Genomic DNA, 22912 nt, shown 5'->3' with positions numbered 1-22912 from the left:
TAATCCCAGCAGATGGGAGAACATTTGCCTCATTCCTAAAGAGAAGATCTGGGCTGCACACCAAAGTATCCACAATAGTCCATCCCTTGTACTGCTTGGATTCACCTGGGAATAATTCCTCCAGCAATGGTCGGTTTCTTTTTCTGGGGAAAGTTATAAGAGGGAAGGTTAGTGGTATGACTTCGTCCTCATTACTATAGATAGTCTTGAGGCCACGCTGACGCTCATGCTGTCCAACCTCTACTTACCATTGTAGGTTCCCTTTGTTGGGGCTGCCACCTATGCTAGTCTGGGTGGTTTATCTGCAGAGTGACCTTGACTCTCATCTCTTGAGAAACAATGAAAAGTAGCCAAGTTTTCTGGTTCCTTATAGATGAGATGGGATGGAGCTAGTAGAGATGAAGAGAAGTAAACCATTTCAAACCGAGTAAAGGCAAAACTGTTGGAGAAGACTCATCTGACTGCTGGATAGAGGCTGAGCCATTGAGGACTGAGGATGGAAGCAGGGAGACAGGAGGCTATTGTGTGAATCTAGATGAGAGAAGGTGGCAGCTGTACTTGGGTAGTAGCAATGGAAGTGGGAAGAAGTCATCAGTCTCTGTAGATGTGCGTATATTTCAAAGATAAACCTTTTGCAAAGGTGAATTAAGATTTTGTCTGGGTTATCAAAGAGTTTGAATCAAGTGGGGAAACAAGCTCTGTAATGGGTTGTTTCAGCACATAATGATGAAGAGTAGTGGTAGGTACCTAGAGGAGGAACGTGGTTATGGAGCCCTTCCCGGGAAAATCTGGGGTAAGACATGACAGAAAATGAATTAGAGAAATAGGTTGGGCCAGACCATGGAGGGTCTCATAGACTACATTAAAAACTTAGACTTAATCCTGAAGTTGATATGAACAGTTAAATGGTATTATATATGGAGGCAGCACATCCCAGTTTATGACTTAGATTCTCCAAGTCGCTTTGGTGAGTGTAAGAGGGCTCATGAGTTAAGACTGAAGGCAGGGAAGCCAGTTACGATATGCAGTTGTCCAGGCTAGAGATAGTAAGCTAATATTTGTTTTGTATTTGCAACACATCAAGCACTAGTCTAAATTCTGTACGTGTATGAATTCAGTCCCCAGAAGAACCCTATCACGTCGGCACTATTAATATCCACATTTTCCAGATATATGGACTCAAGCACAAAGATGTGAACGTAAACTTGCCCAAGTTCATGGGGCCACATGGCTCTAAGCAGGAGGCAGGATTTTAACCTAGGCACCCTGACTGGAGAATTCATGCACTTACACACTGTGTTACACTCATCTCCTGAAGATGAGAGGCTGAAGATTTAGGGAAAATAATAGGGCAAATCTCTGTATTTTGTCCCAAACATAATAATTAGCTGTAATTTTGCATTAGCGTTACAGCGGTATCCATTAGAGACCCACCCTCCTATCATTTCCTTTCTTCCTTACTTAGAAGCTTGGATTCTCTTTTGGTACCTGTGTCTCTTTCTTGCTTTGCAATCCTCTGCTGACTTTCTGCAGCAACCCAGGGTACAGAGCAGATGTTCGGGATGTGTCTTTGGATCAAACAATATTGTGAATCACCTTGTCAGGTAACCCAAGTCTGTGCTTTTGTCTTTTCTCAGAATTTCCTCTTGGGGGAGTGCATTGGACTTGGTGTTCACTGGGGTGCTTTTCTTCACAGCTTTTGTTTGGGAATAGCTCAAATTAGATAAATTCAGTCACGGCCCCCAGAACATCAGTACTATAGGAGATTGTTGTGAAATACACTGGTATCTGGGGAGAAAAGTGTATCTTTCCACTAATCACTTGTAATGCAAACACAGACTGTAAATAGTCATTATGTAACTGTTATTTTTCTGACTGTCCAAATATGGAGAATCTGAGTAGTACAAGGAGTTTATAGAGAAAACAGGGTCTGGAGAATGCCTGACTTAGTTTGCCAAAGAAATGTTGGCTCTGCTGTCTTGCCTCTGATAGATGACCCCCAGGACAATGTTATTTTCGTCTCTGTTTGGATTCGAATAGGGAGGTACTGAGCATCGGCGTCTTTTTCATGTGGTTGTTAATGATACTATTACAGTTTCATGAAGCATAATACCTACCGTACCTTAGGTCAAATGTTATCCAAAAAGAGCACCTAGCGCTGATAGGGATTCAAGCCTACGTGTAACACAGAGACACCCCCCCCCCCAAATAGCCAAGAAATAGATGGCTAACACCAAGGTAGCCTGTAGCTGCAGTGCTAGGGCAAGGGGACAGTCCCTAGTACCTTGGTGAGTGTTTTCTGTGTCCTTTGTGCCAAGAACCAGAGCCACTTCAGTGACTGAAGAGAGTGGGCTGGGGCGGTGGGAAGGGGCAAGCTCAAGGAAGACAACCGTCTACATCAGAAACCAGGAGAATGAGTTCTGTTTGGGAAAGCCAGGAGGGATTGGAAATAAGTGGATGGCCACTGAGTAGGCAGGGTTCAGAAGCCCCATATTTTGAGGAAACCTGAAGCGCCTTAAAGCATGAAGTTCAATGTTACCAGCACATACTTGAGAAGCTCTAAAGTTAACCAGCCCTATCCAACCCTTCCTTCTCCGCTCATATTCCAGGTAAGGCACATTTTTATTTTTGAAATCCAGGTGCACAGTCAGGAGAAGGGAGAAAACAGTGACACCCATCTTTTTAATGAGCATTGCTAGTGGAAGAGAAATTAGCATCACCTTGACTTCTATGTGATGTCAGTTAAATGAAGGTATTTTATAGCACTTTACAACAAATTAGAATCAACTAAATTGAAAATAAGCCTAGCAGCTGGGATAAGTAATCAGGTAAGTGGCCAGTTTTGCTATTTTTGCTTTGAGTCAAAGACAGAATTTGAATTTCTAATGTCCCTGAGGTGTAGGGCTCACAATTGGGGAGTGTGGTTTCCCAGATGATGGTTGAAGATGCTAGCATTTCAGCTTTACCCTCCAGGTCTACAACTTGCGTAGCCATGTTCCTTGGAGATTGGTGCTAACGCGTAGGCATGCACACCAGAGAGAGGGCTGTGAATTAGTGTAGGGCAGAGCTCTGCTTTTGGCGGAACATTACAGAGCAGACTGGAAATGGATGACCCAGAACAGGGCAGTAAATCATCCACATTAACTGAGAGCCTCTAATGAAAGGGCTGAAATTCATAGGAAGACATTGTGGCGACTCATGAAATCAGCCCAAATCAGAGGAACTATTAGGACACTTTTGTGTTTTAAGAAAATAGTGATTGCATGCACTTCCTGCAATTTGCATCCGGTCAGAATGCCCTGACATCATAAATACTGGCTCTGGTGAACAGAATCTCACAGCCGAGCTTTTTCACTCCATGAGCCCGGTGTTTTCTTGTGTGGATCACTAGATGATTTTAGCGTCTGAAATATGCTCAGGAAGCTGCTGAGGAGGCCAAAAAGATGCTTGGTGATGATAACTCTGTTGAGGGTGGTGGCCCAGGATCTACCTGACATGTGTGCAGGTTGGCTTGTGTGGGCAAAAGGAAGAGGAGAAAAAGATGGGGCGGGATGGGGAGTTACCATAAACGAAACTTTGCAGATCGCTCAGAGTGGAAGTATTAAGGGCAACAAATGAAGATAAAATGATGCTTGTAATTATGGTTTATAAAGAGAAATAGGCCATATTGAGTATATAATTTTCTTTTTTTCTCCTCTGCAGCTGATGGATTAAATGAAATAAACTGATCTGCAGAAAATCCATGTCTCTAGGTTGTTTTTAGTCAACCTTAGAGAAACATGAAATATGCAGATTTTTCTCCTCTTTACTTAGACTTTCTATTTGAAACACTTTTCTCAAAATATTTATGTTATCTTAATTTTTTTCATCTTAAAATAGTCACATAACTTTTCAGATACCTAATTACTGAAGCAGCAGATAACTTTGCACATGAAAAATAAAAATGCTACACGGAACTTTCTCTTATTTCTTCAGTAGTCCTCTCTTTTTCCCTAACCAGCAGCGCTTACTTGATTTTCAGTACTTGAGACTTTAGATTTGGATATGGAAAGAGCAAGGTTTTAAATTTCTGTCATCATTACCTTCTGATAATTCTGTACCCTAAGCCTAAGCCAGGGGAGTAAGCAGGAAAAGCGGACTTCTCTGCCAGAGTATCAAATATATCATGACACCGTGGAAGATGGGACGGGTCTCTGATGAATCCCGCTAGTACTGAAACATATCTTCACTACTGAACTCCAAACTGACAGCCTCTAGTGCTTGCCCCCTGTTCAGCCAACTTGGGTATTGTTCAAGGTGGCTCTTCACTGGTTTGACAGATTATTGTGCTCTGAGAGCATGAACACAAATGCCCAAGTCGTAGAGGTTATCCACTGTATTTTGTTGCTTTGATTAAAAGAGAATTGAGTGAATTTAATAGGAGAGGGGTTCAAAGGCACTGAAATTCTCTTCAGAAAAACCGTTCTTTGCAATACCTCACCTCTATTTTGTGCTGCCCTCTGCTGGCTAATAAATTTCGTAGTGTGGAGTGTTGAGAAAAACCTAGAGGTCGCGAACACTGGGGGCTGGCTGCCATCACTTCTACTTTCCACTAGAAAGTAATTTCCCATTTTGTCGTATAAAATGTGGGCCCAGTGTATAGTGATGAATTCAGATGCACTGAAGATATAAATTGTAGAAAATGTGAGACTAATTTGGTGATTTATATGGACTTTGTAATGCCTGTGAAAGAAATAATTTTGCAGCTTATTGCATGATGAGTCAGATTTTCCGAATCATTGATGTGAAAATCCAGTGTTACTGTAAATGATTTGGACACTTTTTCTCCATGCTTGTATTTTTCAGTGGCTGCTAATTTACAGAAGATTGTAGATGATCCCAAAGCTTTAAAAACCTTGACATTTAAGTTGGTAAGTTGAAAGTTCCGGAAGGAAGGTAAATGTTTTTGCCATGCTCTGCCAGCAAGGACTAATAACACGGTTTAATAACCTGCTCTGTAATTCCCTTGCTGCTCTTACTCTCTTTTGGGATCCATTTTTGCATTTGTCCTTTGCCGGTTTAACCTGTGGGAATGTTTTCTGACCACGACTGGGAACTTCCTCTTCCGTGAGCATAGCTTGTTTCCCAGGACATCTTTAAGAGCCGCCATTTGGGAAATCTTGGCACTCATGCCATTTTGCCTCCCGCTTGTGTGGCACCTTGACCGTATAGACGAAATTAAACCTAATTCCAACCAACACTCTTAATAAAGCTTTCATAAGTGAAAGCCAGGTGGTTCTAACTTTTAAAAAAATTGAGGCTGATTGTTGTAGAAATGGTTTAGGTAACTGGAAACAGTTGTGGAACTACTCGCCGAAGGCTAGTGAACAAAGACATAACATTTTAACTCCACATTTCAAATCACGGTAATAGATTCTCGTAGAGAAGGGGTGTTGCGACAGTTTTTCTGCACTCGTAGACTTTAAGAACTAGAGCGGCCACAGAGATACAGATCCTGAGTGTGTCCTGGCATCGTTCTGAAAGCAAGAGATAGGGTGACCATGGCTGGAAACGGGGCGCAGTCCTAACAGGCAGAAGCGACGGTTTTCCTGAAAGTTTTAGCAAACAGTACATTAAGTGACTCATTTTAAGATTATAAATCTCATCAAGAGCCAGTCCAGATGCCGCAAGCAATTTAAGATATAAATGACTAGCACTTTGCTGTGCACAATATATATTGATGATCTGTCTTTTTTATTTCTTGTGAGAATTTAATGGAAAATGCGCATGGCCGAAGATGTGAAATGATTAGTTACAGTAAATGTTAGCCCTGTGCTAATTAACTTTCTGGGTCTTGCCTCACATCTAATTTCAGATGGCTAGGCTGTGTGATGAGCTTTTTCAAACACAAAGATTCTCACAGAAAGAATTTATCTGAAGAAATTTGTTTTCAATAACAAAAGAACATTTTACTCAGACATAGGATGATAAACTAAGAAATTGAAAAATCCGTCTTCTGCTTTAGGACTCTTCTGTCACCTCTGTTATGTTTCTAATTCACCTACATCTTTGTAAACATATTTCATTTGTATGAGGATATATTGATGAGAACATGGTATCCTGTGTCAGGATTTCAAGCCTGTTAATGTTTCTTTATTCATTTTTTATAGCATAAGAAAGTTCTAACACACCACCTCCAGAAGATTTGCCTAATTTTGAATATGTAAACAGAGATAAGAAATGAAGGTTTTCATGCTGGCTCATCCCCACACTCGCTAAACTTGCTTACCTATGAAACAGGAATAGCAACCCTGGCCCTTTCCTGTTACCAAAGGTCTTAGAGAAACACCTAGTGTTGTCTGCTCTGAACAGTAAGAAGAAGGTCAAACTCCTCTCATCTCCTACTCGAATCAGTTTATTACTTCTGCAGATGCTCTTGTTTGACTCCGTCCTCTTCTCTCCATCCCCATTTCCAGCACTCTCGCAGGGTTCTCTCATCTCCCAAAACGGATCTTCCTGCCTATGGTCTGCCTGTGTCCGGCTCCCTTCACTACACCGTGGCAGTGGCCAGAATACTTCTTCTGCATTGCAAAATGCTCCTAAAACTCAAAGCCCGGACCAGACCTCCCTTTCGGGCTCCTGCTTTATTACCTTTCTGTATCTCCCCTCATTCTGTCTTCTCTCATTCTCATCCTCTGTCTTCTCCTACTTTTGTCTGCTGGCCTTTTGTATGTGCTTCTCTCTCTCTCTCACTAAAATATTCATCCAGCTTCTCCAAGCTGCTGCTTTGGCTCCTCGACACATAGGCATGTTCCGACTTTCTGCTTCAATTTCACTTTCTCCAGGAAGCCTTCTCTGACATCCAGTGCTGGCTCAGGGGCTCCTCCTCTGTTCTCCGCCACGAATTCATATCTCTGAGAAGTCCAGAGCTTCCGGGGGCCAGAGGCTGCTGCACAGAAGCCAGCACACAGCAGAGGGCTTGATAATTAAAATGTACCAGAGTAATACAAACGTCAGTTAGAAAAACTTCAGCCATCATTTTTCCCTCAACATTTATTTTAATCCCTGTAAAATAATTAAGATGGTGGTTTCTGCTTCATGCCCTCTTTTTAGAGTCCCTTAAAATTCCTGGGCCTGCCCTGCAGAAAGGACAAGAATCACTTTCTCAGGCGTCCACTGTTTGCTAGACCGTGCCTGAGGTGGTTTACACACTTCATCTCAGTTCATCTAATCCTCAGGATCCCACAAGATGGTGATATCATTAGGTTCATTTTCTGTCCTGGGAATCCGAGACTCTGTGGGGCTAACTTGCCCAGGATCAGACAGTGGAGACACTGCAAATTCAACTCCGGTCTAGCGTCCCAGCCCATCCTCTCAATTGCTGTTCGTTCTGGGAGGCAGGGCCCTTGCAGCTCTGTGGTTTTATGGTTTTCTGTTTCTCTGTGGATTCCTGCTTTGGGATGATGGGATCCCTGGACAGTGGTTGAGGTGGATTCTCTCCTGTACTTTCAGCAGATTGAATAGTATGGGCCTGCCCGGCATAGGAGTCTTGCAGGAGAACCCGGGCAAGTCTTCCCTTCCCCCGATAGCTTGAGAAGGCAGTAATGTACTGTTCCCAGAAGATGGAAATTAATGGCTTTTTCCCAAAAGACAGCTAACAATGTTAAATAACCTTCGGTTTTGGTCACTTCACTCTCTGTCCAGCCCTTGTTAAACCTGAAGAGGTTGCTTTGTTGTTACCCATTGCCAGCCAGTTTGAGATCCACTCGATAGAGCTCATTTGAATTGCTTCTTGGCCTAATCTTCTGTAGAACACTAACATCCTGGTAAAACCACAGAGATTCAAATGCACTTGCCTTCGTTCATCAATTTGGCTATTTTCTTGAAGAATAAAAGAAAGTATTTCAGAAGCATTTTTCCTCACAAACTACTGCTGCTCGTGGTCCTTTTATCTCTCAGCTGTTTATCATTTTTATCTCAGAGCTTTCTTTGCTTTCTAAAGGAGAATGTCAGGGGCCTGAAAATCGTCTAAAGAACAAAGTTGTATCTTGGTGATGTGGTTCCTTACCTCAGAGAACAGCGGTTTACTCAGGGGATGGTTGGGGCACGTCACAAAATCGCTCTTGTCCCGGTCCTGTACCAGATATCCTAATGTAATTGCTCTTGGGCTCTGGGTATTTTGAAGGTGTCCCCTGGTGATTCCAGTATTTAGCCACGGCTGAGAAACATGCTGTTTGTAGATAGCTCAGTCTCTAATCTCCTTTCTCTCCACTCTCCCACCTCTGTTAGAAATACTGGGCTCAAGTTTGAAAAGGTGGGCTGTCCTTATATATCTGCTTATATAAGAAAAACAGTGGCCCAGGGAACAAGGATATTGGTTATATCAAGAAGTGCATTTACTTTTCTGCCTGTCCAGTGAGATCTTTAGCTTCATTTGACAAATAATAAATGAAGTATGATTTCCATTGTTGGCATGGCCAGAGGCAAGGTGATCAGAAGCCTTTTTTTCTCTTTTTTTTATATATAGCACTTTTAACAAAGTGGTTCAAGCATAAAGCGCATTTCAGCTCAAGTGTAACATGCTTTGAGTGCAACATCTCAGTACTGTTTTATTGTTGATTGTTGTAAGCCTTGCCTTGAGACAAGTCTAAATGTTGAAGGCATTTTTTAATCTGCTGCCTTGAAGTTCTATAAAGTAATTGAGTCTTGCTGCTTTCAGTGTTAAGTTTTTGAAATTGCATTAGTAAAAATATGATATTGCATTAGTAAAAATATGAAATAAGATAATTCGCCCTTAAAGATAGAATGCAAATTGTAAGTACATGTAAGTAACATCCACTTGGTACACATTTATGTGAGCATTACAGATTTTAGTTACTGAAGTTAAATAACATGCCTTTTACATAGAGCAATTTCCAGGGCGCCTGGGTGGCTCAGATGGTTAAGCGTCTGCCTTCGGCTCAGGTCATGATCTCAGGGTCCTGGGATTGAGTCCCGCATCGGGCTCCCTGCTCCTTGGGAGCCTGCTTCTCCCTCTGCCTTTCTCTCTTACTCTGTCTCTCATGAATAAAAAAAGAAAAAAAAAAAAAATCTTACATAGAGCAATTTCCTAAGCATCTTGGCAATTCATGATTAATGGGTCTTATGTATTTCATAAATAGGACTTGAAAGTTGAAACGACTCCTTGACCCATGAGTTGTCGAATGGCTGCTGTGTTAGCAGGCATGAAAACCACCTTAATCATTAAACTCATTGTCCCGTCTCCATCAGAGCTCTTGGGTGACAAGTTCATTGTCAATGAGCAGTAACATTTTGAAAGAAATCTTCTTTTCTGAGCAGTAGTTCTCAATGGTGGTCTTCAAATATTCAGTAAACCATTTTGTAAGCTAAGGTGCTGTCTTTTGTTCCATTTATAGACCATAGATTCTATAAATATATCTAGCATAATTCTTAAGGGCCCAAGGACTTTCGGAAAAGTGAGTGAGTGTTGGCTTCAACTTAAAGTTACCAGCTGCAGTAGCCCCTAGCGAGAGTCAACCTGTCCCCTTTAAAGCTTCTGAAGCCAGGCACTGACTTCTCTCTAGCTATGAAAGTCCTAGATGGCATCTTCTTCCAATAGAAAGCTGTTTTGTCTACATTCAAATTCTGTTGTTTAGTGTAGCCTACTTCTTTAATTCTCTTAGCTCTGTCTTCTGGAGAACTTACTGCTTCACCTTGCACTTATATATTATGGAGACAGTTTCTCTCCTTAAACCTCAGGAACCAACCTCCTCTAGCTTCCAGCTTATCTTCTGCAGCCTCCTCACCTCTCTCAGCCTTCAGAGAATTGAAGAGAGAGTTAGGGCCTTGCTCTGGATTAGGGTTTGGCTGAAGTGAATGTGGTGGCTGGTTTGATCTTCTATCCAAACCATTAAAACTTTCTGCATATCAGCTATAAAGCTGTTTTGCTTTCTTATCATTCATGTGTTCACTGGAGTAGCACTTTGAATTTCTTTCAAGAACTTTTCTTTTATATTCACAGCTTGGCCTAACAGATGCAAGAGGCCTAGCTTTTGGCCTGCCCTCCTCACTAAGTTTAATCGTTTCTGGTTTTTGATTTAAAGTGAGAGACTTGCAACTCTTCCTTTCACTTGAACACTTAGAGACCACTGTAGGGTCATTAATTGTCCTAATTTCAATATTGTTGATCTCAGGGATCAGGAGGCCTGAGGCGAGGGAGAGGGACAGGGGAAAAGCCAGTGAGTGGAACAGTCAAAACACATGCCACATATATGGATTAAGTTCACCACCTTATATGGGCAGGTCCGTGGGCCCCAAAACAATAGCAAAATTAACATCACAGATCACTGATGTCCTATGACCATAACAAATATAATGAAAACCTTTAAAAAACTGTGAGAATTGCCAAAATGTTACACAGACATGAAACGAGCCAGTGCTGTTGGGAAAATGACACCACCAGACTTACTTGGTACAGGATTGCCACAAACCTTTAATTTGTTAAAAAAAAAAAAAAAAAAAAGTGATATCCAGGAAAGGCAATAAAGTGAAGTGCAATAAAGCAAGGTAGGCTTCTATAGTGAAGTACCGTGGTTGTCTCCAGGAAAAGCTCTTGTGAGATTAAGTTGTAGGCTGAACTAGCCATTTTTTTTTTTTTTAATCCCCGTGGAACACCATTTTTACTCAGAAGAATAACTGACAAACTGTGGTTATTCCGACTAAGGATTTGGCAGATATTTTTTCAAAACAAACCAAGTGAGCCTGACACTTCAAGGAAAACAACTGACAATATTTGTCATCAATAATACATTTCAGCTTTCGAGCAGAAAACGGATTTTGGAAAACTTGCATCTGCCACTGTAAGCTTGACAACAGCCCAGTACTTACTTTTTCTGATGAGATTAGTCATGTGTGATATTAATGAATATGATTGGTTGACATTGTATATTGAAACATTGAGATTATATAACAAACTGTGTCAACAGTGGGAAGATCTGCATAATTCAGTGATGCTGAAAAAAACCTATTTGGGGAAAAGATCAATTCCACCTGCCAGATAGACCACTGGTTTCAGTATAACGGACTACGTGGTTTCAGATTCCACAATGCAACTAACTTCTAAGAAATTCCACTTGGCACATCTTGGTATGGTAACACTATCCACAATTATCAGAAAGACTTTTAAGATACTATTCATTCGCTTTTTCAACTATTTATATGAGGCTGGATTTTCTTTATATACTTCAAGTAAAACAACATAAAACAATAGATGGAGTGTGGAAGCAAATATGAAAATCTAGCCATCTTCTGTCAAGCAAGACATTAAAGAGATTTGCAAAATGTAAAGCGGTGCCACTCTGCTCAAATTTTTGTTTTGGTAAACTGGTTATTTTCCATTAAGATTTTATTTATGTTAGCATGTAATTAGATGTAACGAATAGTAAGGATAATTTAGAAATTTCTGTTTTGATTTCTGAGACATTCAATATAATAAATATAACCTACATAAGCATTGTTTTTAATTATTTTAATACTTTAATATTAAAATCATGTTTAAAATATTTAAAAATTTTTTCAGTTTTAATTTTTAAAATAGTCAATACAATAAATATAACCTGCAAAAACATAAGCTTTTTAAGTTTTAATTCCAGTATAGTTAAGACAATGTTATATTAGTTTTAGGTGTACAATATAGTGATTCAACACTTCCATACATCACCCAGCGCTCATCACAGCAAGTGCACTGCTCAATTCCCATCGCCTATTTCACCCATCCCCCAACCCACTTCCTCTCTGGTAATAATCACTTTGTTCTCCAAAATTAGGAGTCTGTTTCTTGATTTGTCTCTTTGTTCCCCCTGGGTTTTTGTTTCTTGTCTTGGACTCATTTTACTTAGCATAATACTCTCTAGCTCCATCCATGTCATTGCAAATGGCAAGATTTCATTCTTTTTATGGCTGAGTAATACTCCACTGTATATAGGTACCACATCTTTATGCATTCATCTATCAGTGGATACTTGGGCTGCTTCCATATCTTGGCTATTGTGAATATGGCGCTATAAAAATAGGGGTGCATGTATCCTTTTGAAATAGTGTTTTTGTATTCTTTGGGTAAATACCCAGTAGTGTGATTGCTGAATTGTAGGGTAGTTCTAACTTTTTGAGGAAACCCCGTACTGTTTTCCACAGTGGCTGCACAAGTTTGCATTCCCACCATCAGTACACAAGTGTTTGCCTTTTTCTACGTCCTCACCAACACATGTTATTTCTTGTGTTGTTGATTTTAGCCATTCTGACAGGTATGAGGTGAAATCGCATTGTAGTTTTGATTTGCATTTCCCTGATGGTAAGTGATGGTGAATATCTTTTCATGTGTCTTGTGGCCATCTGTAGGTCTTCTTTGGAGAAGTGTCTGTTCGTATCTTCTGCCCATTTTTTAATTGGATTATTTGTTTTTTTAAACTTTATTTTATTATGTTAGGTCACCATACATTACATCATTAGTTTTTGATGTAGTGTTCCATGATTCATTGTTTGTGTATAACACCCAGTGCTCCATGCAGAACGTGCCCTCTTTAATACCCATTACTGACCTAACCCATCCCCCCACCTCCCTCCCCTCTAAAACCCTCAGTTTGTTTCTCAGAGTCCATAGTCTCTCATGGTTTGTCTCCCCCTCCAATTGCCCCCCGCCTTCATTTTTCCCTTCCTACTATCTTGTTTCAGAGGTACAGTTCTGTGATTCATCAGCCTTATGCAATTCACAGCACTCACCATAGCACATACCATCCCCAGTGTCTAACACCCAGCTACCCCAACTCTCCCACCCCCCACCACTCTAGCAACGCTCAGTTTGTTTCCCGAGATTAAGAATTCCTCATATCAGTGAGATCATATGATACTTGTCTTTCTCTGATTGACTTATTTCACTTAGCATAATACACTCTCATTCCATCCACATCGTTGCAAATGGCAAGATTTTGTTTTTTTGTGGTTTTTTTGATGGCTGCACAATATTCCATTGTATAGGGCGCCTGGGTGGCTCAGTTGGTTAAGCGACTGCCTTTGGCTCAGGTCATGATCCTGGAGTCCTGGGATCAAGTCCCACATCGGGCTCCCTGCTCAGCTGGGGGTCTGCTTCTCCCTCTGACCCTCTTCCCTCTCTTGCTATCTGTCTCTCATTCTCTCTCTCTCAAATAAATAAATAAAAAATCTTTAAAAAAAATATTCCATTGTATATATATATATACCACTTCTTCTTTATCCATTCATCTGTTGATGGACATCTTGGCTCTTTCCACAGTTTGGCTATTGTGAACATCGCTGCTATAAACATTGGGGTGCATGTACCCCTTCGGATCCCTACATTTGTATCTTTGGGGTAAATACTAAGTAGTGCAATTGCTGGATCATATGGTAGCTCTATTTTCAACTTTTTGAGGAACCTCCATACTGTTTTCCAGAGTGGCTGCACCAGCTTGCACTTCCACCAACAGGGTAGGGGGGTTCCCCTTTGTCCACATCCTCGCCAACATCTGTCGTTTCCTGACTTGTTAATTTTAGCCATTCTGACTGGTGTGAGGTGGTATCTCATTGAGGTTTTTGATTTGGATTTCCCTGATGCCGAGCAATGTTGAGCACTTTTTCATGTGTCTGTTGGCCATTTGGATGTCTTCTTTGGAAAAATGTCTGTTCATGTCTTCTGCCCATTTCTTGATTGGATCATTTGTTCTTTGGGTGTTGAGTTTGATAAGTTCTTTATAGATTTTGGATACTAGCCCTTTATCTGATATGTCATTTGCAAATATCTTCTCCCATTCTGTCGGTTGTCTTTTGGTTTTGTTGACTGTTTCTTTGGCTCTGCAAAAGCTTTTCATCTTGATGAAGTCCCAATAGTTCATTTTTACCCTTGCTTCCCTTGCCTTTGGCGATGTTTCTAGGAAGAAGTTGCTGCAGCTGAGGTCAAAGAGGTTGCTGCCTGTGTTCTCCTTTAGGATTTTGATGGACTCCTGTCTCACATTTAGGTCTTTCAACCATTTGGAGTCTATTTTTGTGTGTGGTGTAAGGAAATGGTCCAGTTTCATTCTCCTGCATGTGGCTGTCCAATTTTCCCAACACCATTTGTTGAAGAGACTGTCTTTTTTCCATTGGACATTCTTTCCTGCTTTGTCGAAGACGAGTTGACCATAGAGTTGAGGGTCCATTTCTGGGCTCTCTATTCTGTTCCATTGATCTATGTGTCTGTTTTTGTGCCAGTACCATACTGTCTTGATGATGACAGCTTTGTAATAGAGCTTGAAGTCCGGAATTGTGATGCCGCCAGCTTTGCTTTTCTTTTTCAACATTCCTCTGGCTATTCGGGGTCTTTTCTGGTTCCATACAAATTTTAGGATTATTTGTTCCATTTCTTTGAAAAAAGTATATGGTATTTTGATAGGGATTGCACTGAATGTGTAGATTGCTCTAGGTAGCATTGACATCTTCACAATATTTGTTCTTCCAATCCATGAGCATGGAACGTTTTTCCATTTCTTTGTGTCTTCCTCAATTTCTTTCATGAGTATTTTATAGTTTTCTGAGTACAGATCCTTTGTCTCTTTGGTTAGATTTATACCTAGGTATCTTATGGTTTTGGGTGCAATTGTAAATGGGATCGACTCCTTAATTTCTCTTTCTTCTGTCTTGTTGTTGGTGTATAGAAATGCCACTGATTTCTGTGCATTGATTTTATATCCTGCCACTTTACTGAATTCCTGTATTAGTTCTAGCAGTTTTGGGGTGGAATCTTTCGGGTTTTCCACATAAAGTATCATATCATCTGCAAAGAGTGAGAGTTTGACTTCTTCTTTGCCGATTTGGATGCCTTTTATTTCTTTTTGTTGTCTAACTGCTGTGGCTAGGACTTCTAGTACTATGTTGAACAGCAGTGGTGAAAGTGGACACCCCTGCCATGTTCCTGACCTTAGGGAGAAAGCTCTCATTTTTTCCCCATTGAGAATGATATTCGTTATGGGTTTTTCTTAGATGGCTTTTATGATATTGAGGTATGTGTCCTCTATCCCTGCACTGTGAAGAGTTTTAATAAAAAAAAGGATGCTGTACTTTGTCAAATGCTTTTTCTGCATCTATTGAGAGGATCATATGATTCTTGTTCTTTCTTTTATTAATGTATCACAATGATTGATTTGCAGATGTTGAACCAACCTTGCAGCCCAGGAATAAATCCCACTTGGTCCTGGTGAATAATCCTTTTAATGTCCTATCGGATCCTACTAGTATTTTGGTGAGAATTTTTGCATTCATGTTCATCAGGGATATTGGTCTGTAATTCTCCTTTTTGATGGGGTCTTTGTCTGGTTTTGGGATCAAGGTAATGCTGGCCTCATAAAATGAGTTTGGAAGTTTTCCTTCCATTTCTATTTTTTGGAACAATTTCAGAAGAATAGGTATTAATTCTTCTTTAAATGATTGGTACTGTTCTTTTAGTTTCTATTTCATTGATTTCCGCTCTGATCTTTATATTTCTCTTCTCCTGCTGGGTTTAGGCTTTATTTGCTGTTCTTTCTCCAGCTCCTTTAGGTGTAGGGTTAGGTTGTGTATTTGAGACCTTTCTTGTTTCTTGAGAAAGGCTTGTATTGCTATATACTTTCCTCTTAGGACTGCCTTTGCTGCATCCCAAAGATTTGGAACAGTTGTGTTTTCATTTTCATTGGTTCCCATGAATTTTTTAAATTCTTCTTTAATTTCCTGGTTGACCCATTCATTCTTTAGTAGGATGCTCTTTAGCCTCCATGTATTTGAGTTCTTTCCAACTTTCCTCTTGTGATTGAGTTCTAGTTTCATAGCACTGTGGTCTGAAAATATGCAGGGAATGATCGCAATCTTTTGGTCCCAGTTGAGACCTGGCTGTGACCTAGGATGTCATTTATTCTGTAGAATGTTCCATGGGCACTAGAGAAGAATGTGTATTCTGTTTCTTTTGATGGAATGTTCTGAATATATCTGTGAAGCCCATCTGGTCCAGTAATTGGCTGCTCCCCTGTTAGCGGTATAGATATTTACAATTGTTAGATCTTCTTGTTGGATAGACCCTTTAAGTAGGATATAGTGTCCTTCCTCATCTCTTATTATAGTCTTTGGTTTAAAATCTAATTTGTCTGGGGGCGCCTGGGTGGCTCAGTCAGTTAAGCGGCTGCCTTCAGCTCAGGTCATGATGCTGAGGTCCTGGGATCGAGCCCCACGTCCGACTCCCTGCTCAGCAGAGATCCTGCTTCTCCCTCTCCCTCTGCCTGCCACTCTGCCTACTTGTGCTATCTCTCTGTCAAATAAATAAATGAAATCTTTAAAAAAAATCTAATTTGTCTGATATAAGGATTGCCACCCCAGCTTTCTTTTGGTGTCCATTAGCATGGTAAATGGTTTTCCACCCCCTCTCTTTCAATCTGGAGGTGTCTTTGGGTCTAAAATGTGTCTCTGGCAAGCAGCATATCAATGGGCCTTGTTTTTTTATCCAATCTGATACCCTGTGTCTTTTGACTGGGGCATTTAGCCCATTTACATTCAGGGTAACTATTGAAAGATACGAATTTAGTGCCATTGTATTTCCTAAGGTAAGGTGACTGTTACTGTGTATTGTCTCTATTCCTTTCTGGTCTGTGTTACTTTTATGCTCTCTCTTTGCTTAGAGGACCCCTTTCAATATTTCTTATAGGGCTGGTTTGGTATTTGCAAATTCTTTTAGTTTTTGTTTGTCCTGGTAGCTTTTTATCTCTTCTTCTATTTTCAATGACAGCCTCGGTGGATATAGTATTCTTGGCTGCATATTTTTCTTGTTTAGTGCTCTGAATATATCATGCCAGTCCTTTCTGGCTTGCCAGGTCTCTGTGGATAGGTCTGCTGCCAGTCTAATGTTTCTACCATTGTAGGTTACAGACCTCTTGTCCTGAGCTGCTTTGAGGATTTTCTCTTTGTCTATGAGACTCGTAAGTTTTACTATTAGATGTCGGGGTGTTGACCTATTTTTATTGATTTTGAGGGGGCTTCTCTGTGCCTCCTGGAATTTGATGCCTGTTTCTTTCCCCAAATTAGGGAAGGTCTCTGCTATAATTTGCTCCCATATACCTTCTGCCCCCCCTTTCTTCTTCTGGGATCTCAATTATTCTAATATTGTTTCATCTTATCGTATCACTTATCTCTCGAATTCTGCCCTCGTGATCCAGGAGTTGTTTATCTCTCTTTTTCTCATCTTCTTTATTCTCCATCATTTGGTCTTCTATATCACTAATTTTCTCTTCTGCCTCATTTATCCTAGCAGTTAGAGCCTCCATTTTTGATTGCACCTCATTAACAGCCTTTTTGATTTCGACTTGGTTAGATTTTAGTACTTTTATTTCTCCAGAAAGGGTTTCTCTAATAACTTCCATGCTTTTTTCAAGCCCAGCTAGTATCTTTGTAATCGTCATTCTGAACTCTAGTTCCGACATCTTACTAATGTCCATATTGATTAGGTCCCTGGCAGTCAGTACTGAGGTGAGTTTTTCCGTCTTGTCATTTTGTCCAGAGGAGAATAGATGAATGAGAGAACAAAATGCTAACAACGGCCCCAGAAAAATATACACTAAACAAATCAGAAGAGACCTGAAACCGGGGGGGAAAGAAAGGGAAAGAAAGAAAAAAAGAAAAAGAATATGGTCAAATATGATCAGGCTGGTGAATAGATCAGTGCCACACACTAGATTTTGGGAGTATTTTGGTCTGTTAGAAGAAAGTGCCTCCCAAAATTTTAACGAAAGAAGAATTTATATATGTACAAAACTAAGGGTAAATATGATGAAGGGATAGACAATGACTGTAAAGATGAAAATTATAAAAGATTTTATAAAAGGAATTAAGATAAGAAGTTAGTTGAAAAAAGAAAGAAGAGAAATTAAAAAAGGGAGAGAATGTGATCAGGCAGGAGACTAGAACAAAGCCATACACTAGAAATTCAGGGTGTATTTTGGTCTGTTAGAAGAAATTATCCCAAAATTTTAAAGAGAGAACAACTTATATATATACAAAAAATAAGGTTAACTACAATGAAGGGATAGAATATGACTCTTCCAGAAAGTGGTCGCTTTTCTGTTCAGAGAGTTGCTGCTATTCTTTTCTTCGATCTCCTGTTGAGTTTGTAGGTGTTCAGAATGGTTTGATACCTACATAGCTGAATTCCTGGGACCAGATGAAATTTTATTCTACTCTTCTGCCATCTTGCTCCTCCTCGCATTATTTGTTTTTTGCATGTTGAGTTTCATAAGGTTTATATATATATAACCTTTATATATATATATAACTTTATATATATATATAAGGTTTATATATATATATATTCTAGATACTAATCCTTTATTGGATATATCATTTGCAAATATCCCCATTCAGTAAGTTGCCTTTTAAGTTTTGTTGATAGATTATTTTTGCTTTTATTTCTCAGAAAACAGATCTAGAAAAAAGTTGCTGTGGCTGATTTCAAAGAGGTTACTGCCTGTGTTCTCTTCTAGGATATTTGTGGTTTCAGGTCTCACATCTAGGTATTTAATCCACTTCAAATTTTTGTGTATGGTGTAAGAAAGTGGTCCATTTTCTTTTACATGTGGCTGTCCAGTTTTCTCCACACCATTTGTTGAAGAGACTTTTTCCCATTGGATATTCTTTCAGGCTTTGTTGAAGATAAATTGACCATATACTTGTGGGTTTATTTCTGGGTTTTCTCTTCGGTTCCATTGAGATCTATTCTTTTTTAAAGATGTTATTTATTTGAGAGGGAGAGAAAATCTTAAGCAGACTCCATGCTGAATGCAGAGCCCAACTCGGGGCTCGATTCTACAACCACAAGATCATGACCTGAGCTGAAACCAAGGGACAGAGGTTTAACTGACCAAGCCATCCAGGCGCCCCTACATGTCTGTTTTTGTGCCAGTACCATACTGTTTTGATTACTACAGCTTTGTAATTTAAAGTCCAGAATTGTGATGCTTCTAGCTTTGCTTTTTCAAGCTTGCTTTGGCTATTCAGGGTCTTTTGTGGTTCCACACAAATTTTTAGGACTTTTTGTCCTAATTCTGTGAAAAATACCACTGGTATTTTTATAGGGATCGCATTAAATGTGTAGATTGCTTTGGGTTGTATAGACATTTTAACAGTATCTGGACTTCCAGTCCATAAGCATGGCACTTTTTTCCCATTCTTTGTGTCGTCTTCAGTTTCTTTCATCAGTATTTTATTCCTTGGTGTCTTAGTTTTGGTGCAGTTATAAATGGGATTTTTTTTTTGTCAGTTTCTCTTTCTGCTGCTTCATTTTTGGTGTATAGGAATGCCACAGATTTCTGTACATTTTGTATCTTGCAACTTTACTGAATTTACCAGTTCTAGCAGGTTTTTTGTGGAGTCTTTTGGGTTTTCTATATATACTGTCAAGTCATCTGCAAATAATGAAAGTTTTCCTTATCCATCGATTTGGATGCCTTTTATTTCTTTTTGTTGTCTGATAGCTGTGGCTAGGACTTTCAGTATTATGTTGAATAAAAATGGTGAGAGTGGACATCCTTGTCTTGTTCATGACCTTAGGGGAAAAGCTTTGTTTTTAAAAGATGTTAGCTGTTGGTTTTTCCACAGATGGCCTTTATTATGTTAAGGCATGTTCCCTTTGTTGAGGGCTTTTATTATAAATGGATGTTGTACTTTGTCAAGTGCTTTTTCTGTGTCCATTGAAATGATCATATGGTTTTTTCCTTTCTCTTATTGATGTGCTCTATCACATTGATTTATGAATATTGAACCACTCTTGCATCCTAGGAATAAATCCCACTTGATCATGGTGAATGCTTTTTTAAAAAAGCATAAGCTTTTGAAGTCCGTGATGATTTTTAAGAGTACAAGAAGTCTGAGAACTGCTGTTTTAAGGGCCTCGAGTCCCTTTGCTCTAGAACCCAGAATCATTTGCATATTGCCCTCAGTGTTTTGCAGGCCACAGTGAGCGAGACAAGGCCTCAGCCTTGGTTGAGAGTCAGCAGGGTAGTAGGGGAAGAAGACCTGAGTGCCTGAATGAAAGCCAGACAACCTGGCCTGTGCCTCTGCCAGGAAACCAAATGTTCCAGTGTAGCCACAGGAGGCACTGGGACAGAGGGTGAGAGATGGACTCCCTGGGTGCTGTACCCACAATAAGCACTGGTTTGATCACCCACTTGCATTGTCAATTCTCATTTCCATTACTCTCCACAAGAGGGATTTCAGATTTTTTCTTTTAACCACTATTGGATATTTTGTTTTTATTTCTAGTCATTTCAACCTCCTGCTCTTCCCATTGCCAAATTTCTGATGTATCTTTGACATGCACTGATGTGCTTCCCATTGGCTAGTGCCTCCTTGTCACTGCCAGTGGCCATCCTTTCTCCTGCGGTGTTTGTCATTTGCCTATTAATTACACACATTGTGTCTGCCCCCATTCACTGCATTAAGTAAATGATGTTAGCAGTAGCGGGGAAGAAAGAAAGGTTTTGGGAGATTCACAAACAGTGGTTGTGGAACAAGAAAACTGGTGGTGGGTAGGGGGTGAGTATCACAGTATTTGTATACTGTGGGAAAATATCTTAGCTAAAAAGCCTTCTGTGCCTATATCACTTTGTTAAAAGTGATAGGGAAAGGAACGTTTCTGATCTTACGGTCCCTGACAACACACATAGTGAAAATTGCACTTTACTGAATATCTTGTCAAGTAAAACTAGAGAAATCATTGGACAGGGACAAAGTAAATTTTTAAAATGCCTACTAATATTTCTACCCTTTAGGCTATTGATTTTCTTATGTAAGCATAAGTACTGACACCATTATTTGAAAGATAATTACTTAAAAATACTCAAGTTATATATTCTAAGTAGCTGCTTATTGTAAGGGAGAATGTTGGGGTTGACAAAGGACTGAGTTTATGCACTGGTTTTTGGAGCGGTGCAAAGCAGGTTCATTGGGATGATTGGAAAGGGCGTTTTTTACATGGGAAACTAATTGGCTTGACAATAATTTTGCAGGAATTAGGCCAAGAAAAGATTTGTATGGTCCCTTGGTGATTAATTGCCCATCCCCAGTCATTTATCAAACTTTTTTCTCCCCACTTGTACTTACCTCATGTCTGATTCTGGTTTATGCACTCTGAAGATGCAGCCTGGAATGGCGATCTGAGTACTGTGTGTGTGAGAGAGGGAGGGAGGTAAAAAAAAAAAAATCAAACTTTTGAATGAGGACAAGTGAGAGGTTTAATGAGCAATGACTTGTTTCCAGTTCCTTTTAATTTTGAAGAAAAATCAAAGAATTTGACACACTATAATTTGGGCCAATTTTAGGCAATAAATGTCCTAAAATATTACAAACAAAATTCTGTTACGGAAAAATAAGTTATCTAGCATGAGCCCTTCTGCTACTTGGTAACCACTTTTTTTCTGGCCAGTTTTATAGAGAATGACCTTTGGTAAAAACCACATTACCCTCAGTGACTGTTAAATTGTTTTTGCTCATTTTCATATTTTTTTTTAATAACCGAAAATTTGTACATCTTAATTCCCTTCACATATTTTGCCCTTCCCCCCAAACCCCCCTCCTGTCAACCACCAGTTTGTTCTCTGTATTTAAGAGTCTGTTTCATTGCTGTTCATTTGTTTTGTGTTTTAGATATCACATAAATGAAATCCTATATTGGTCCTTCTCTGGCTAACTTATCTCACTTACCATAATGTATTATTCCTTTTTATGGATGAGTAATATTGCACTGTATATATTTTCCACATCTTTATCCATTTATCTGTAGATGGACACTTAGGTTGGCTTGATAGATATCTTGGTTACTGTAAATAATGCTGCAGTAAACATAGGTACGCATATATCCTTTCAAGTGTTTTCATTTTCCTTGGGTAAATCCGTAGTAGTAGAACTACCAGATCCTATGGTATTTCTATTCTTAGTTTGAGGAACCTCCAAACTCTTTTCCACAGTGGTTGTACCAGCTTGCATTCCCCCAACAGTGCACAAAGGTTACCTTCTCTTGATATCCTTGCCAACATTTATTATTTCTTGTCTTTTGATACTAGCCAATTCTGACAGGTGTGAGGTGTAATATCTTATTTGGTTTTGATTTACATTTCCCTGAGTAGTGACACTGAACATCTTTTCATGCGTATGTTGGCCATCTGTATGTCGTCTTTGGAAAAATGTCTGTTCAGGTCCTTTGCCCATTTTTTATTGGGCTGTGTGGGGAGTTTTGTTGTTATTGAGTTGTGAGAGTCATATTTTGGATTATTGACCTTTTATCAGATACAGAATTTGCAAATATCTTCTCCAATTCACCAGGGTGCTTTTTTTCATTTTGGTGATGATTTCTTTTGCTATGCAAAAGCTTTTTATTTTGGTGTAGTTCCAATAGTTTATGTTTGCTTTGTTTCCCTTACCCGAGGAGATAGATCCAGAAAACTGTTGCTGAGGTTGATGTCTTAGAAATTACTGCCTGTGTTTTTTTTTTATAGGATTTTGGTGGTTTTAGGTCTTCAATTCACTTGGAGTTTATTTTTTGCGTATGTTATAAGAAAGTGGCCTAGTTTCATTCTTTGCCTGTGGCTGTCCAGTTTTCCCAGCACCATTGAAGAGACCATCTTTTCCTCATTGTATACTCTCGCCTCCTTTGTTGTAAATTAATTGACCATATAGGTATGGATGTGTTTCTGGGCTCGCTCTCATGTTCCATTGATCTGTGTGTCTGTTTTTGTGCCAGTACCATATTATTTTGATTACTATAGCTTTGAAGTATATCTTGAAATCTGGGATTGTGATACCTCCCTGCTTTGTTGTTCTTAAGATTGCTTTGAAGTCTTTTGTGGTTCCATACCAACTATGATTATTTGTTCTATGA

General features: G+C 39.6%; 1 protein-coding gene across 5 annotated transcripts in view; it reads left to right on the top strand.

Moving 5' to 3' along the window:
- Positions 1-22912, top strand: part of STK39 (serine/threonine kinase 39) — a 314903-nt gene that overhangs the window by 286641 nt on the left and 5350 nt on the right. For 3 of the 5 annotated variants that reach the window (XM_064586647.1, XM_045868683.3, XM_045868682.3), the window contains one exon: positions 4846-4910. In XM_064586647.1, coding sequence (XP_064442717.1) covers positions 4846-4910 — 65 coding nt within the window. Of the gene's footprint in view, positions 1-4845; positions 4911-15173; positions 22902-22912 lie in introns of those variants that run through there. The other 2 variants (XM_064586646.1, XM_064586645.1) reach the window with 1 other exon arrangement.

The sequence above is a fragment of the Mirounga angustirostris genome, unplaced genomic scaffold, assembly GCF_029215605.1.
Source record: "Mirounga angustirostris isolate CCGP_5_RB_7025 unplaced genomic scaffold, mMirAng1.0.hap1 SCAF_3, whole genome shotgun sequence".
NCBI classification, from domain to species: Eukaryota; Metazoa; Chordata; class Mammalia; order Carnivora; family Phocidae; genus Mirounga; species Mirounga angustirostris.
This window is presented reverse-complemented; position numbering and strand designations above follow the sequence as displayed.